Source organism: Chelonoidis abingdonii, chromosome 19 (genome assembly GCF_003597395.2).
Source record: "Chelonoidis abingdonii isolate Lonesome George chromosome 19, CheloAbing_2.0, whole genome shotgun sequence".
Taxonomy (NCBI): Eukaryota; Metazoa; Chordata; order Testudines; family Testudinidae; genus Chelonoidis; species Chelonoidis abingdonii.
This window is the reverse complement of record NC_133787.1, coordinates 2,228,458-2,242,546: the sequence shown is the minus strand read 5'-3', so window position 1 is coordinate 2,242,546 and position 14,089 is coordinate 2,228,458. Positions and strand designations below refer to the sequence as shown.

At 48.4% G+C, this 14,089-nt stretch overlaps 1 protein-coding gene across 1 annotated transcript in view; it reads right to left on the bottom strand.

Annotated features, from left to right (window-relative positions):
• The window catches only part of HYDIN (HYDIN axonemal central pair apparatus protein), a 401,019-nt gene that overhangs the window by 265,363 nt on the left and 121,567 nt on the right, over positions 1–14,089 (bottom strand). The window contains exon 12 of the mRNA XM_032795387.2: positions 9,531–9,754. Within this exon, the coding sequence (XP_032651278.1) occupies positions 9,531–9,754 (224 nt within the window). The remainder of the gene's footprint in view (positions 1–9,530; positions 9,755–14,089) is intronic.

Sequence of the window (14,089 nt, the reverse complement as noted above, 5' to 3'; positions counted from 1 at the left end):
CATAACACAAGAGCTAGGGGTCACCAAATGAAATTAATAGACAGCAGGTTTAAAACAAACAAAAGGAAGTATTTGTTTTCTGTGGAACTCTTTGCCAGAGGATGTTGTGAAGGCCAAGACTATAATAAGGTTCAAAAAAGAACGGGATAAGTTCATGGAGGATGGGTCCATCAATGGCTATTAGCCAGGATGGGCAGGGATGGTGTCCCTAGCTTCTGTTTGCCAGAAGCTGGGAATGGGTGACAAGGGATGGATCACTGGATGATTGTCTCTTCTGTTCATTCCCTCTGGGGCACATGGCACTGGCCACTGTTGGAAGACAGGATACTGGGCTAGATGGACCTTTGGTCTGTCCCATTGTAGTCGATCTTATGTTCTCACCAGAGGAGAGGAGAAGAGAGGAGAAGGGCAAAGACCCAGCCATTAACTTGGGCAGCCTGGTGCTCTCTGATTTTATTTGGCGGGTGCAGGGGCTCACCAATACTTTGGGCTCAGCGTGAGTGCAGAGCATCAGAGTGGGGTGACCAGATCATTGCAAAGTCAGTCAGCTGCTTCCCAACTTGATCTGTGCACACTAGACCCAGCATAGCACCTCGCCATAAGAAGTTCTGTGAGTCTGCCTCATGCTCTGGTACGTCTTTGTACCACTCCAATTCTAGGGGCCAACAGGAGCCAATTCAACCCCCAATGTATGTGGGCTGCTCTGAGCTACCCCCTGCACCTATGAGGCCACTCTGGCAGCCATAAGTAGCCAGAGTGAAGAGGCACCTGGCCACACTCTTTATGGTGGGAAAAGGGAAGTAGGTGGGAGGTATAGCACTGATGCACTGGCTCTGCTCCACCAGGGAGTCAGGAATTCCTGGCTAGCCAGGGAAGTGTCCCTTACCATTGCAATCAGTGCCATCCAAAGAGGCTGAGAGTCTGGCCCAAGAAATCCAGTTCTAGAGGAACTAGATTTGAGATGGTGGGTGGATATCCAGGAGGAGACGTCAGAAAGGCAGCTTGAGTTATGGAACTGGTGGAACAGAAGATATCAGGGCTGGACAGGAGTCCCTGGCTCAGAAGCATGGTAGAATCCGGGGAAGCAGATGAGGTCACAGAGAGCGTATAGAGAAAGAAGAGGAAGGGACTGAAAACAGAAACTTGAGGGACAGCAATAGAAGACAAAATGGGGAGGATGAGTAGCCATTAAATGAGATGCTGAAGGAACAATTATTAGAATAGAAGGTGAACCAGAAGAGATCAAAGAGTTAAGAGAGCCAAGAGGGGAAACAAAATGGAGAAGGGAGTGACTATTTAAGGAAACAGACAGATTAAAAAGGATTAATTTAAATGAGTGCCCCTTTGACTTAGCTAGAAGGTCATTTTTGACCCTGAAGGGGGTTGCTCCAGCGGCATGAAGGGGGCAGCAGCCACACTGAAAGGGACAGGAGTCTAGGAAGCAAGAGTAAACAGCACGCTCCGAATTCTGGAGACAAAGGAAGTTAGGATGGTAAGTGACTGAGCTGAAGTGCAATATGAGCAAACATACATCAAGTCAAATGAATGATCTAGTCCACTTACAAAAGATGGCTGCCCACTCTAACCATCCCATCAACATATATTGCAGTTACATAGCCACACACTGAGGGGAAGCAGGTGCAACTATTGGTCCCTCAGGACAGAAAGTATCTGATGCCAACTCTATCAGCTCCATCCTAGGTACACCTTTAAAATGCCACTTCTTGCTAGAAGGCAAAAACACTCCCGGATCTGGCACAGACATACCATGAGCAGTTTGAGGGAGGAAAAATGTGACTGCAAAACATTCCCACCTGCTCCCAAAAAGGGCACCCAGCTACTGTCAAGCACACACCAGCTATGAACCCTTTTATTTATTAAGTTCTAGATACTACAGTCAGCGATTTCGGATTAAAATTCATTTCTTACTTGATTTCACCATCTCCCCTTGATGTCAATTCACCAACTCAACACTTTCTCTGTAAAATAACAACCTCATGAAATTCTCCTTGCATGTGCTCCCTCTGTTTAGGCCCGCATCCCCCAGTTCTGGCTTATCCAACAACCTGAACTAGATCATCCAGCTTAAATTAATAAAATATCTGCCAGGGCCGGCTCCAGCTTTTCTGCCGCCCCAAGTGGCAAAAAAAAAAAAAAAAAAAAAGAGTGGTGGCACTTCAGCGGCAGTTCAACTGTGCCGCTTCTTCAGCGGCAGTGCGGCTGTGGGTCCTCCCTCTCTTCCTCTTCGGTGGCAGTGCGGCTGTGGGTCCTCCCTCTCTTCCTCTTCTGCGGCAGTGCGGCTGTGGCTCCTCTCTCTCTTCCTCTTCAGCGGCAGTGCGGCTGTGGGTCCAGATGGAGTGCTGCCCCTTTGAATTGGCCACCCCAAGCACCTGCTTCCTACGCTGGTGCCTGGAGCCAGCCCTGATCTCTGCTAACGTAACTGCTTCAGGCATCTCACCTTTGGCTCATCTCTCACGGCTACATAATCTCTCCATACATGGCCTATTCCATCCCATTTATCATCTGGTTTGCTGTATGCTGAACTTGCTCCATGTTAACTACATCTCTTCTCAAATAAGATGGTTCAGACAGGGTACTAAATGTGCTCTAATAAGTGTTTGTAGGGTGAAAGCACAATAACCTTGGATGATATAATATGCCCCTCTGATAAAAGCCAACAACTCATCAGCCTTCTTTCCTGTTGTTGCACGCTGGACCAAGAATGTAAATGTTTATCAATAAACATAGTAGAGAACCTCTTCCTCTTCCACGTTAGCTAATTCAATGTCATTTAAAGTGTGCTTAGCATTAATTGACTCTTAGATATAGAGGGTCTGATAATACGCCGGATCTCCCCAAACCCACAGCCAAGGGGAAAGGGGGAGCTTCCCCAGGGCTGCCAATAAGCTGCCCCCGACCCAGAATCTCCAGAGTGCCCAGCTTGCAGCTGCTGTGCCTCCTGCCTCAATGAGCCTACACCAAGGTTTGCAGGGAGGGGCGGTATAGGATGGCTGGTGCTGATCCTATGTTGATCCTGAAGGGATTCACCCCCAGCTTCCTGTAGCTCATGTAAGGCCCCTATACACAACCAGAGCGGCCAACAGGTGCTGGAGGGGGTAGCAGAATCTGCCCTTAAATTTCATACTCCACCATTAAGCTCATCCATTCAGTCTGTGAAGATTATTCTTCTCTGAATCTGCACCTCTCCCCCTATATTAGTGCTATCTGGAAAATTAATGATCTTATAGATCACTGTTTCTTTGGCTGAGATTTATAGATTACCCCAGCCCTTGCTATGCTAAGAACAGGAAATACCAGAATCATTACCAATACTACAGCACGGGAGATGTTGCTGTGCTTTTGTATGAATCATTAATAACATATTACCAGACTTCTGGTCCCAGAAACAGCCCATGCTAGAGCCCACTCTGCAGCACTGGCAGCTTCCAGAACCTTACTCACAGGTGCCCCGGTAGGAGGCACAGCAGCTGCAAGCTGGGCACTGTGGAGATTCTGGGCTGGGGGCAGCTTATTGGTAGCCCTGGGGAAGCTCCCTCTTTCCCCTCGGCTGTGGGTTTGGGGAGATGCCAACTTTCCTTGGTGCCGGTTGGTGCTTCCCTCCCCCCCGCACCGCCCCTGGCCCTGCCCTGACTTCGTCCCCTCCCTGTCCCTATTGGACGCCTCCCCAAATCCCTGCTCCAGCCTTGCCTCTTCCCTGAGTGCGCCACGTTCCTCCTTCTCCCCGTCCCTCCCACCATTTGCTGCGCAAAACAGCTGTTTCATGGTGCAAGTGCTGGGAGGAAGAAGGAAGAAGCAGGACTCAGCGGCGCGCTCAGGTGAGGAGGTGGAAGCAGAGTTGAGGAGGAGCGGGGAGCCGCCAGTGGCTGCAGAGAACCCACCAATTCTTCTCTGTGAGTGCTCCAGCCCCAGAGCACCCACAGAGTCGGCACCTATGACCTCACTATGTATAGTTATCTGGTTTCCCTTGCTGCAGGTCCAGTTCTTCAAATGATCCTCATCTATTTCAATGGGGGCCGAAGCACTCAGCACATTGAAGGATCAGACTACCTGTTACTTTCCCCGGTGAATTAAGTCCACCAAAGTTTAGGTTGCTCCAGAACTGGAAACTTGCCTGACACCCAAGCAGTCTTGAGATGACACAATGATTCCGTTTGATAAGGTCTGAGCAGTAGCCTGTGTTATTACCCTGAAGACTAAGGATTTAAGTTCCTGCACCTCCTAACTCCTGCAAAACTACAGCTGGGGGACTGTGTACTTCCAACAGTACAGGCCTTACAACTATTAGAAATCTAAGAGTTTATGAGCTACCACAGTTCTCCCTGACTGGACTATTTCCTGAACAATTCTCCCTGAAGCAGTTCTCCAGAATGAGCAATTATACTGAAAACACAAGTACCCTTTTTGCAGCTCTCTGCATGAGGCCAGGTAATGATCTCAGAAGGGACTTATCACATTGCAGAAGTTTATGCAAACAAATTATTCTGAAATCAAAAATACTGACTGGCCTGATTTTTAAGGAAGCCCCAGTTGTTGCTGGTTTATTGAAGACTAGTAATGTCCTGGTTTAGTTATGAGCAGAAATGAAGGAGACTGGGGTCCTTGCTTGCAGAACCTTTTTTCCCTCTCACAGAGCATTAGATTTCCCCATATGAATGCTGAACACAGTTGGGAGATCATGGCATCTAAACGGTTAGAGCAGGGGATAAGGAATCACGGGTTCTAGTCTTGGCTCTGACACTGGTTCCTTATGATGTGCCCATGGACAAATCTCTGCTCTTCTCAGACCTGGTCTACACTGTGAGTTTTGGTGGAATTTAGCAGTGTTAGATCAATTTAACCCTGCACCCATCCACATGACAAAGCCATTATTTTCGATTGAAAGGGCTCTTAAAATCGATTTTGGTACTCCTCCCCCGATCACAATTCAACAGTATTGGCCTCCAGGAGCTATCCCATACTGCTCCATTGTGACCGCTCTGGACAGCACTCTCAACTCCGATGCCCTGGTCAGGTAGACAGGAAAAGGCCCACAAACTTTTGAATCTCATTTCCTGTTAGGCCAGCGTGGCGATCTGCAGGTGAGTGCAGATCTCATCAGCAGATGTGACCATGATGGAGTCCCAGAATCACTAAAGAGCTCCAGCTTGGACCGAACGGATCTGATCTGATCACTGTGTGGGGAGACAAATCTGAAACTTAAAGAGCTGACACAAGCCTACCAAAAAACCAGACAGGCAAACGGCCGCTCCAGGTCAGAGCCCCAGACATGCTGCTTCTATGATGAGCTGCATGCCATTCTAGGGGGTGCCCCTACAACTACCCCACCCCGTGCTTTGACTCCATTAATGGAGTAGCACACAACAAGGATGCGGATTTTGGGGATGAGGAAGATGAGGAGGAGGAGGTTGAAGATAGCTCACAGCAAGGAAGTGGAGAAACCATTTTCCCCAACAGTCAGGAACTGTTTCTCAACCTGGACCTGGAGTCAGTACCCCCTGAACCCACCCAAGGCTGCCTCCCGGACTTGCCAGGTAGAGAAGGAACCTCTGGTGAGTGTACCTTTGTAAATATTATACATGGTTTAAAAGCAAGCATGTTTAATGATTAATTTGCCCTGGCATTCACGGCCAATACATCTACTGGAAAAGTCTGTTAATGTGTCTGGGGATGGAGCGGAAATCCTCCAGGGACATCTCCATAAAGCTCTCCTGGATGTATTCCCAAAGCCTTTGCAAAAAGTTTCTGGGGAGGGCAGTCTTATTCCATCCTCCATGGTAGGACACTTTACCACACCAGGCCAGTAGCATGTAGTCTGGAATCATTGCATAACAAAGCACGGCAGCGTATGGTCCCGGTGTTTGCTGGCATTCAAACAGCATCTGTTCTTTAGCTCTCTGTGTTATCCTCAGGAGAGTGATATCATTCCTGGTCACCTGGTTGAAATAGGGTGATTTTATATGGGGACATTCAGAGGTGTCCATTCCTGCTGGGCTGTTTGCCTGTGGCTGAACAGAAATGTTCCCCACTGTTAGCCACGCAGTGGAGGCCGGGGTGAAGCCGAAAACCGCAGCCCCTCCTTTTAAATGGCCCAATGGCTGCTTGGTATGGGAATGGAGAGCACTGCTGTTTGAAACCATTCCCACGTGTTATGAAGGTTAAAGAAGCCAAAAGACTGTGGCTTACCATGGCTGCCTGCAATCCAAATTCTGTTGCCTGGCCCTGCATGAAAGATCTCTCACACCAAACTGGCATACCCTCAATAAGAGGCAAAATGTGACCTTCTACCAGAAGCACATGTGCTATGTAATGTTAACAGCAAGATCTACCGTGAAATAATCTACCCATTGTTCTCTAAAATGCGTCTTTTTAACTACCACTCTCCTTTTTTTTCCCCACCACCAGCTGCAAATGTTTCAATGCTCACACTATCTTCTCCTTCCCAGAGGCTAGCGAAGATTAGAAGATGGAAAAAAATGCACTTGTGATGAAATGTTCTCTGAGCTCATGCAGTCCTCCCGCACTGAAAGAGCCAGCAGAATGTGTGGAGGCAGACAATGTCAGAGTCCAGAAAAGTGCAGTATGAACACAGGGACAGGTGGTGGGCTGAAGATGATAGGTGGCATCAGCTTGGTGACAGAAGGCAAGAGGCAATGCTGAGGCTACTGGAGGAACAAACTGATATGCTCTGGCGTATGGCTGAGGTTCAGGAAAGGCAGCTTGAGCACAGACCGCCACTACAGCCCCTGTGTAACCAACAGCCCTCCTCCCCAAGTTGCAAAGCCTCCTCACCCAGATGCCCAAGAACGTGGGAGGGGGCCTCCAGGCACCCAACCACTCCACCCCAGAGGACTGCCCAAGCAACAGAAAGCTGGCATTCAATAAGCTTTAAAATGCAGTGTGGCCTTGTCCTTCCCTCCTCCCTCACCCCTCCTGGGCTACCTTGGCAGTTATCTCCCTATTTGTGTGATGAATTAATGAAGAATGCATGAATCTGAAGCAACAATGACTTTATTGCCTCTGCAAGTGGTGATCAAAGGTGGGAGGGGAGGGTGTTTAGCTTACAGGGAAGTAGACTGAACCCAGGGCGGGGGGGTCATCAAGGAAAAACAGACAGAACTTTCACACCGTAGCCTGTCCAGTCATGAAACTGGTTTTCAAAGCTTCTCTGATGCGGACCGCGCCCTCCTGTGCTCTTCTAACTGCCCTGGTGTCTGGTTGCGCGTAATCAGTGGCCAGGCGATTTGCCTCAACATCTCCCCCTTACTTTCACAGATATTGTGAAGCGCACGGCAAGCGATAATAACAATGGGAATATTGATTTCGCTGAGGTCTAACTGAGTCAATAAACTGCACCAGCACCCCTTTAAATGTCCAAAGGCACATTCTACTCCCCATTTTGCACTTGCTCAGCCTATAGTTGTACAGCTCCTGACTACTGTCCAGGCTGCCTGTGTATGGCTTTATGAGCCATGGCATTAAGGGGTAGGCTGGGTCCCTAAGGATAACTATAGGCATTTCAATATTCCCAACGGTTATTTTCTGGTCTGGGAAGAAGTTCCCTTGCTTCAGCTTTTGAAACAGACCAGAGTTCCTGAAGATGCGAGCGTCATGTACCTTTTCTGGCCATCCCACACTGATGTTAGTGAAACGTCCCTTGTGATCCATTAGCACTTGCAGCAGCATTGAAAAGTACCCCTTTTGGTTTATGTACTCGCTGGCTTGGTGCTCCGGTGCCAAGAGAGGGATATGGTTCCGTCTATCACCTCACCACAGTTAGGGAATCCCATTGCAGCGAAGCCATCCACTATGACCTGTACATTTCCCAGAGTCACTACCCTTGATAGCAGCAGCTCAGTGATTTCATTGGCTACTTGGATCACAGCAGGCCCCACTGTAGATTTGCCCACTCCAAACTGATTCCCGACTGACCGGTAGCTCTCTGGTGTTGCAAGCTTCCAGAGGGCTATTGCCACTCACTTCTCAACTGGGAGGGCTGCTCTCATCTTGGTATTCTAGCGTTTCAGGGCAGGGGAAAGCAAGTCACAAAGTTCCATGAAAGTGCCCTTACGCATGCAAAAGTTTCGCAGCCATTGGAAATCATTTCAGACCTGCAACACCATGCAGTCCCATCAGTCTGTATTTGTTTCCCAGGCTCAGAATTGGCGTTCCATGGCATGAACCTGCCCCATTAACATCATGATGTCCACATTGCCAGGGCCCGTACTTTGAGAAAAGTCTGTGTCCATGTCCTCATCACTCTCATCACCGTGCTGCCATTGCCTACTCGTCTGCTTTTGCAGGTTCTGGTTGTGCATATACTGCAGAATAATGCGCATGGTGTGTACAGTGCTCATAATTGCAGTGGTGATCTGAGCGGGCTCCATTATTGCCATGCTATGGTGTCTGCGCTGAAAAAAGGTGCGAAACGATTGTCTGCTGTTGCTCTGACGGAGGGAGGTGCAACTGATGACATGGCTTACAGGGTTTGCTTACAGGGTTTTCACACAGAATGGCCCCCTCAAGGACTGAACTCAAACCACTGAGCTAGCCCTCCTCCTACTATTCACAGAGGGAGGGAAGGAGGGGGGAGCAAATGAATACAAAACAAATCTGGTCTCTTTATTGTTTTGATCCACTCTCTCTTATACATCTTGGCTGGCAGCGGACGGTGCAGTACAACTGCTAGCCATTGTCGTCTCCTTGCTGCTCGCCAGAAGATGCTGCAGTACAATGGCTAGCCATCATAGTCTCCTGGCTGCTCGCCAGAAGACGGTGCAGTACGACTGCTGGCCAGGAGCACACATATCTGCCCAGGCGCCCTTGACTGACCTCACTGAGGTCGGCTAAAAGAGCACCTAGGAGACGATGACGATGGCAACCAATTGTAATGCACCACCTGCTGCCAAAAGGCAATGAGCTGCTGCTGTGTAGCACTGCAGTCCCATGTCTGCCAGTACCCAGGAGACATACAGCGACGATGAGCTGAGTGGGCTCCATGCTTGCCGTGGTATGTCGTGTGCACAGGTAACCCAGGAAAAAAGGCGAGAAACGATTATCTGCCGTTGCTTTCATGGGGGGGAGGGGAACCTGACGACATTTACCCAGAACCATCAGCGACAATGTTTTTGCCCCATCAGGCATTGGGATCTCAACCCAGAATTCCAATGGGCAGCAGAGACTGCAGGAACTGTGGGATAGCTACCCACAGTGCAATGATCCAGAAGTCGACGCTAACCTCAGTACTGTGGATGCACTCCACCGAGTTAATGGTCTTAATGGTCTTAAATGGGGACACATACAATTGACTGTATAAAATCGATTTTTTAAAAAAATCGACTTCTATAAATTCAACCTAAGTTTGTAGTGTAGACATACCCTCAGTATCTCCAGCTGTAAAATGAGGATTAATACTCTACCTCACAGAGGTGCTGAGGATCAAAACTGTCCTAAGATGAAAGATGCTACAGAAATGCCAATTATTAATGAATACTCATTATAGCCCCGCTTACCTAATAGTCAAGTTCACAGGCTCGGGGGCTCCGTTCACACTGAATTTAAACTCCTCTGTGAACTCCCCCAGGATGGTGGAACTGAAGGAAATCTGGATGGCTTGAAGTCCACCTGGCAGAATGATGCCCTCTTTGGGATCGAGGGTAAAACAGGCACCCAGGGCAGTAGCTGGAGGAATCAAGTTAAAGAGGGCATCAATGGCTCCTTTGTTACACAGGATAGCCTGCAGCAGTAAAAGGGAAGGAATGGAAACATACAAGGAACCTTTACTTCTCACAGACTGAACTGATTTGTTTTCTAATTAAATGATTAACATCTGAAAAGGGAGAACTGACAAGACGTTGCCTCTCGGAAGCCAAGAGAAATACAATGGGCTAAATTCTGCACTCAATTATATCTGCAATAATTCCAAATAAATCAAGAGAGTTGCTCTGAATTTACTCCAGTGAAACTGAGAGCAGAATATCCTCCACTGTACCTGGATGTGCAGTACAAGATAGACACCAAACACATATCTGGGCATTCAGAAAAGTCCCCAAGAGCAGCAAAGAACAGTCACATTGTTTCTGATGAAACATCATACAATCATATTGCTCCCGGGGACCAACCTGCAACATGCTGAATATATTCCACTTCTCCTGGAGCCAGTAAGCTGAGGGCACTTGGCACCTTACAGAATTGGGTGCACTGGGTTATGACACTGCTAATGCGCACTGTTCTTGTTTAAACTGGGAGCATAAACCAGATTGCAAATAGAAAACATATGACCTTGTCATGATTAGACAGACAGACACATTTGTCAGACATCCTTTCCTGGGGACTAGTCTTGTACTGATAAAATGTTTGTTTATCCCTCCTTTGAAAAGCACTTTGGGGTCCTCAGGTGAAAGCTTCTATAGTACAAAAATGCAAAATATTATGAGTTCATTTTTATTAACCTACTTAGCTTATTTTGCTGGATATTTATGTGAGGAGGGCATCTGCTGTTTATTGTATAAAGCCAAGTAGTACTCAGAAACTCGGGTATTGCTAATTTCAGAAGTATCCAAAAGTACACCGCTACTCCGCTATAACGCGGTCATGGGGAACCAAAAATCCCTATTGCATTATAAGTGAAATGCCGTTATATCGGGGTAGCGGTGGCAGGGCTGCAGCGGTGATTTAAAGAACCCGGGGCTCTGGCCGTGGGGAGCCCCAGGCCCTTTAAATTGCCGACGGAGCCCTGCGGCCACAGCCCCAGGGTAAAAGCGGCAGAGCTCCAGCGGTGATTTAAAGGGCCTGGGGCTCCCTGCAGCAGCCCATGGCCTTAAATAGCCAGCGGGCCCCGGTGCCGCAGCCCCACGGTAGAAGCGGCAGGGATCCATTAGTGATTTAAAGAGTTCCAGGCTCCAGCTGCTGTGGGGAGCCCAGACTCTTTACATCGCCAGCCCAGCCCCGCTGCCACAGCCATGGGGTAGCAGCAGCAGGGCTCTGGCGGTGACTTAAAGGGCCTGGGGCTCCCTGCAACAGCCGGAGCCCTGGACCCTTTAAAGCGCCGCCAGAGCCCCGCTGTTACCGCGCTATATGTGAACCCGTGTTATACCAGGTCGCATTACAGTGGGGTAGAGGTGTACTGGTTCAGTACAGACCATTTTTATTTTCCTCTATCTTGTTGGATCAGCTCTTGTTTTAGCTAAACTATAAAGGCCAGTGAATAAGGAGGGCAAATACCAGCATGACCTGGTCCAAACAATTTTAATCTCATAAATATTCACAAGCACAATCTAAGACTTTCACAATTGTTTGTGACACACTGTAAGTTTGGGGCTAATTATGTAAATTGCTGGGCACCCACAAATCCCATTGTCTTGAATAAGAGATGTAGGCCTCAGCTTCTCTCCAGACCCAGACCCTTTATACTGGTCAAAAAGTCCCCACTACTGTCAACAAACATATTGTTTCACCGATACATTTTGCTTTAGGCAAAATTATAAATTTCTTCAGTCCTGCAGGGTGACTTCCTGCCATTTCCACAGACACATTTCATCTGTTTTACAATCTCTTGCTCCCTTTTGTCCTTGTAGAATCTAGCAAAGAAACTGAGGGAGAAGCATGAAAATGTGACTTGTTTTTTAAAATTCTGGTACTGCTGCAAAGAATAATTGCACACCCTCCTCTTCCTCACTGAGGAAAGAATACAAATAATAATATACACACTCATGTATTTTACTGCTTAGTTACACAAGGTCCTAATATAAGCTGCCCCTAAGTTGGAGTTTACTCACTGTGTAGCTGCCAAGAACACTGACTAAGGGCAACATCTAGTTGTTTAAATTTGTCTCAAGTAAGGAAAAATAAATTGATAGCGAGAGATGCAATAAGGCATCAGCATTAAAAATGCACAGAGTACAAAATATTTCTGTGAAGAAACACCTTAAACATGCCCTTCCCCGCCACAGCAGGGCTTCAAAAATGTCCAACATGATGCATTGCCTCATTTCATACCTCTTTAGGTTGCTGTGTTTTTTATTTTTGCTCATATTTGATGCCATTGCTAATATTTGCTTCACTTGCAGAAACTCTTAACTCTTTCAGATTGATTCCTAAAGTCCTCATTGCAAAAAGAGCAAGGGGTGGGAAGAGATTGATGGGCAGTGAACAGCATTCAGAGTCATTTGCAAATGGTAATTTGCAGTCAATAGAGGAGGTGGCATTTCCCTTAACCTCAGGAAGCGGTAGGATGTACTGAACTGAGGGTTGTTTGAATGGACTCCCACAAAATTGAGTTCACATGTAGCAAGCTTGTTCCAGTTACTCCTGTTGTTCTTCAAGATGTGTTGCTCATGTCCATTCCAATTAGGTGTGCGCGTGCCATGTGCACAATTGTAGGAAGATTTTTACCCGAGCAACACTTGGTGGGTCGGCTGTGGAGCCCCCTTTATGGCGTCGGATATATACCCCAGCCGACCCAGCACCCTCTCAGTTCCTTCTTGCCGGCTACTCCGACAGAGGGGAAGGAGGGCAGGTTTGGAATGGACGTGAACAACACATCTAGAAGAACAACACTTACAAAGGTGAGTAACCGTCTTTTCTTCGAGTGCTTGCTCATATCGATTCCAATTAGGTGACTCCCAAGCCTTACCTAGGCAGTGGGGTTGGAGTGAGACGTCACAGAGTGCAGAATCGCTGAGCCAAATGCCGTGTCACCCCTTGACTGCTGGATGATAGCATAGTGGGAAGCAAAGGTATGTACCAATGACGAAGTTGCTGCCCTACAGATCTCCTGTATGGGTACATGAGCCAGGAAGGCGGAGGACGAAGCTTGAGCCTGAGTGGAGTGGGTGGTAAGGTGCATTGTTGAGACACCGGCCAAGTCATAGCACATACGGATGCATGATGTGATCCAGGACGAGATGCGCTGGGTGGAGACCAGGAGGCCCTTCATCCACTACGAACAGCTGGGATGTCCTCCTAAAAGGTTTAGTTCCTTCAATGTAAAAGGTGAGGGCCCTGTGAATGTCCAGGGAGTGCAGCTGTTGTTCTCGTTGAGAAGCGTGCGGCTTTGGATAGAAGACCAGAAGGAATGTGTCTTGGTTGACATAGAAGGCAGACACCACCTTAGGAAGGCAGGGTGTGATTGCAGCTGTACCTTGTCCTTATGGAACACCATATACAGTGGGTCCGATGTGAGAGCTCTAATCCTCGACACATGTCTCGCCGAGGTGATAGCTACAAGGAAGGTTGTCTTCCAGGAAAGGTACAGGAGCGAGCAGGTGGCCATCGGCTCGAACCCATGAGTCTGGATAGGACCACGTTGATGTCCCACATAGGGGTCGGATGCCGAATTTGCAGATACAGATGTTCTGGGCCCTAGGAACCTGCTGACCATGGGATTGGAGAAGACCAAGCACCCATTTTTGCCCGAGTGGAAAGCCGAAATCGCTGCTAGGTGTACTCTGATGGATGAAACTGCCAGGCCTTGCTGTTTCAAGGACAAGAGATAGTCTAAGATGGTAGGTACTGGCGCCTCCAGGGGGACAGTATTGCTCAGAGCACACCAGCAGGAGAAACACTTCAACTTGGCCAAATACATGGACCTAGTAGAGGGCTTTCTGCTACCCAAAAGTACCTGCTGCACTGAGCAGGAGCAACGCAGCTCAGCTTGAGTTAGCCATGCAGCATCCACACTGTGAGGTGGAGGGATTGTAGGTCTGGATGACAGAGTCGTCTGTGTTCCGGAATGATCAGGTCTGGCCACAACGGAAGTGGGATTGGGGTGGTCACCGAGAGATGGAGGAGAGTGGTATACCAGTGCTCCCTGGGCCACGCTGAGGCGATCAGAATTAAGCGGGCCCTGTCTCTGCACAACTTGAGAAGGACCCTGTGGACTAATGGGAATGGAGGAAAAGCATGGAACAGGTGGTCTTTCCACAGTATCAGGGAGGCCTCCGACAGGGAACCTGGGGAGCATCCCTGGAAAGAGCAGAACACCTGGCACTTCCGATTCTTGAAAGAGGCGAAGAGGTCTATCTGGGGAAACCCCTACTTCTGGAAAACAGAGTGGATGACGTCCGGGAGA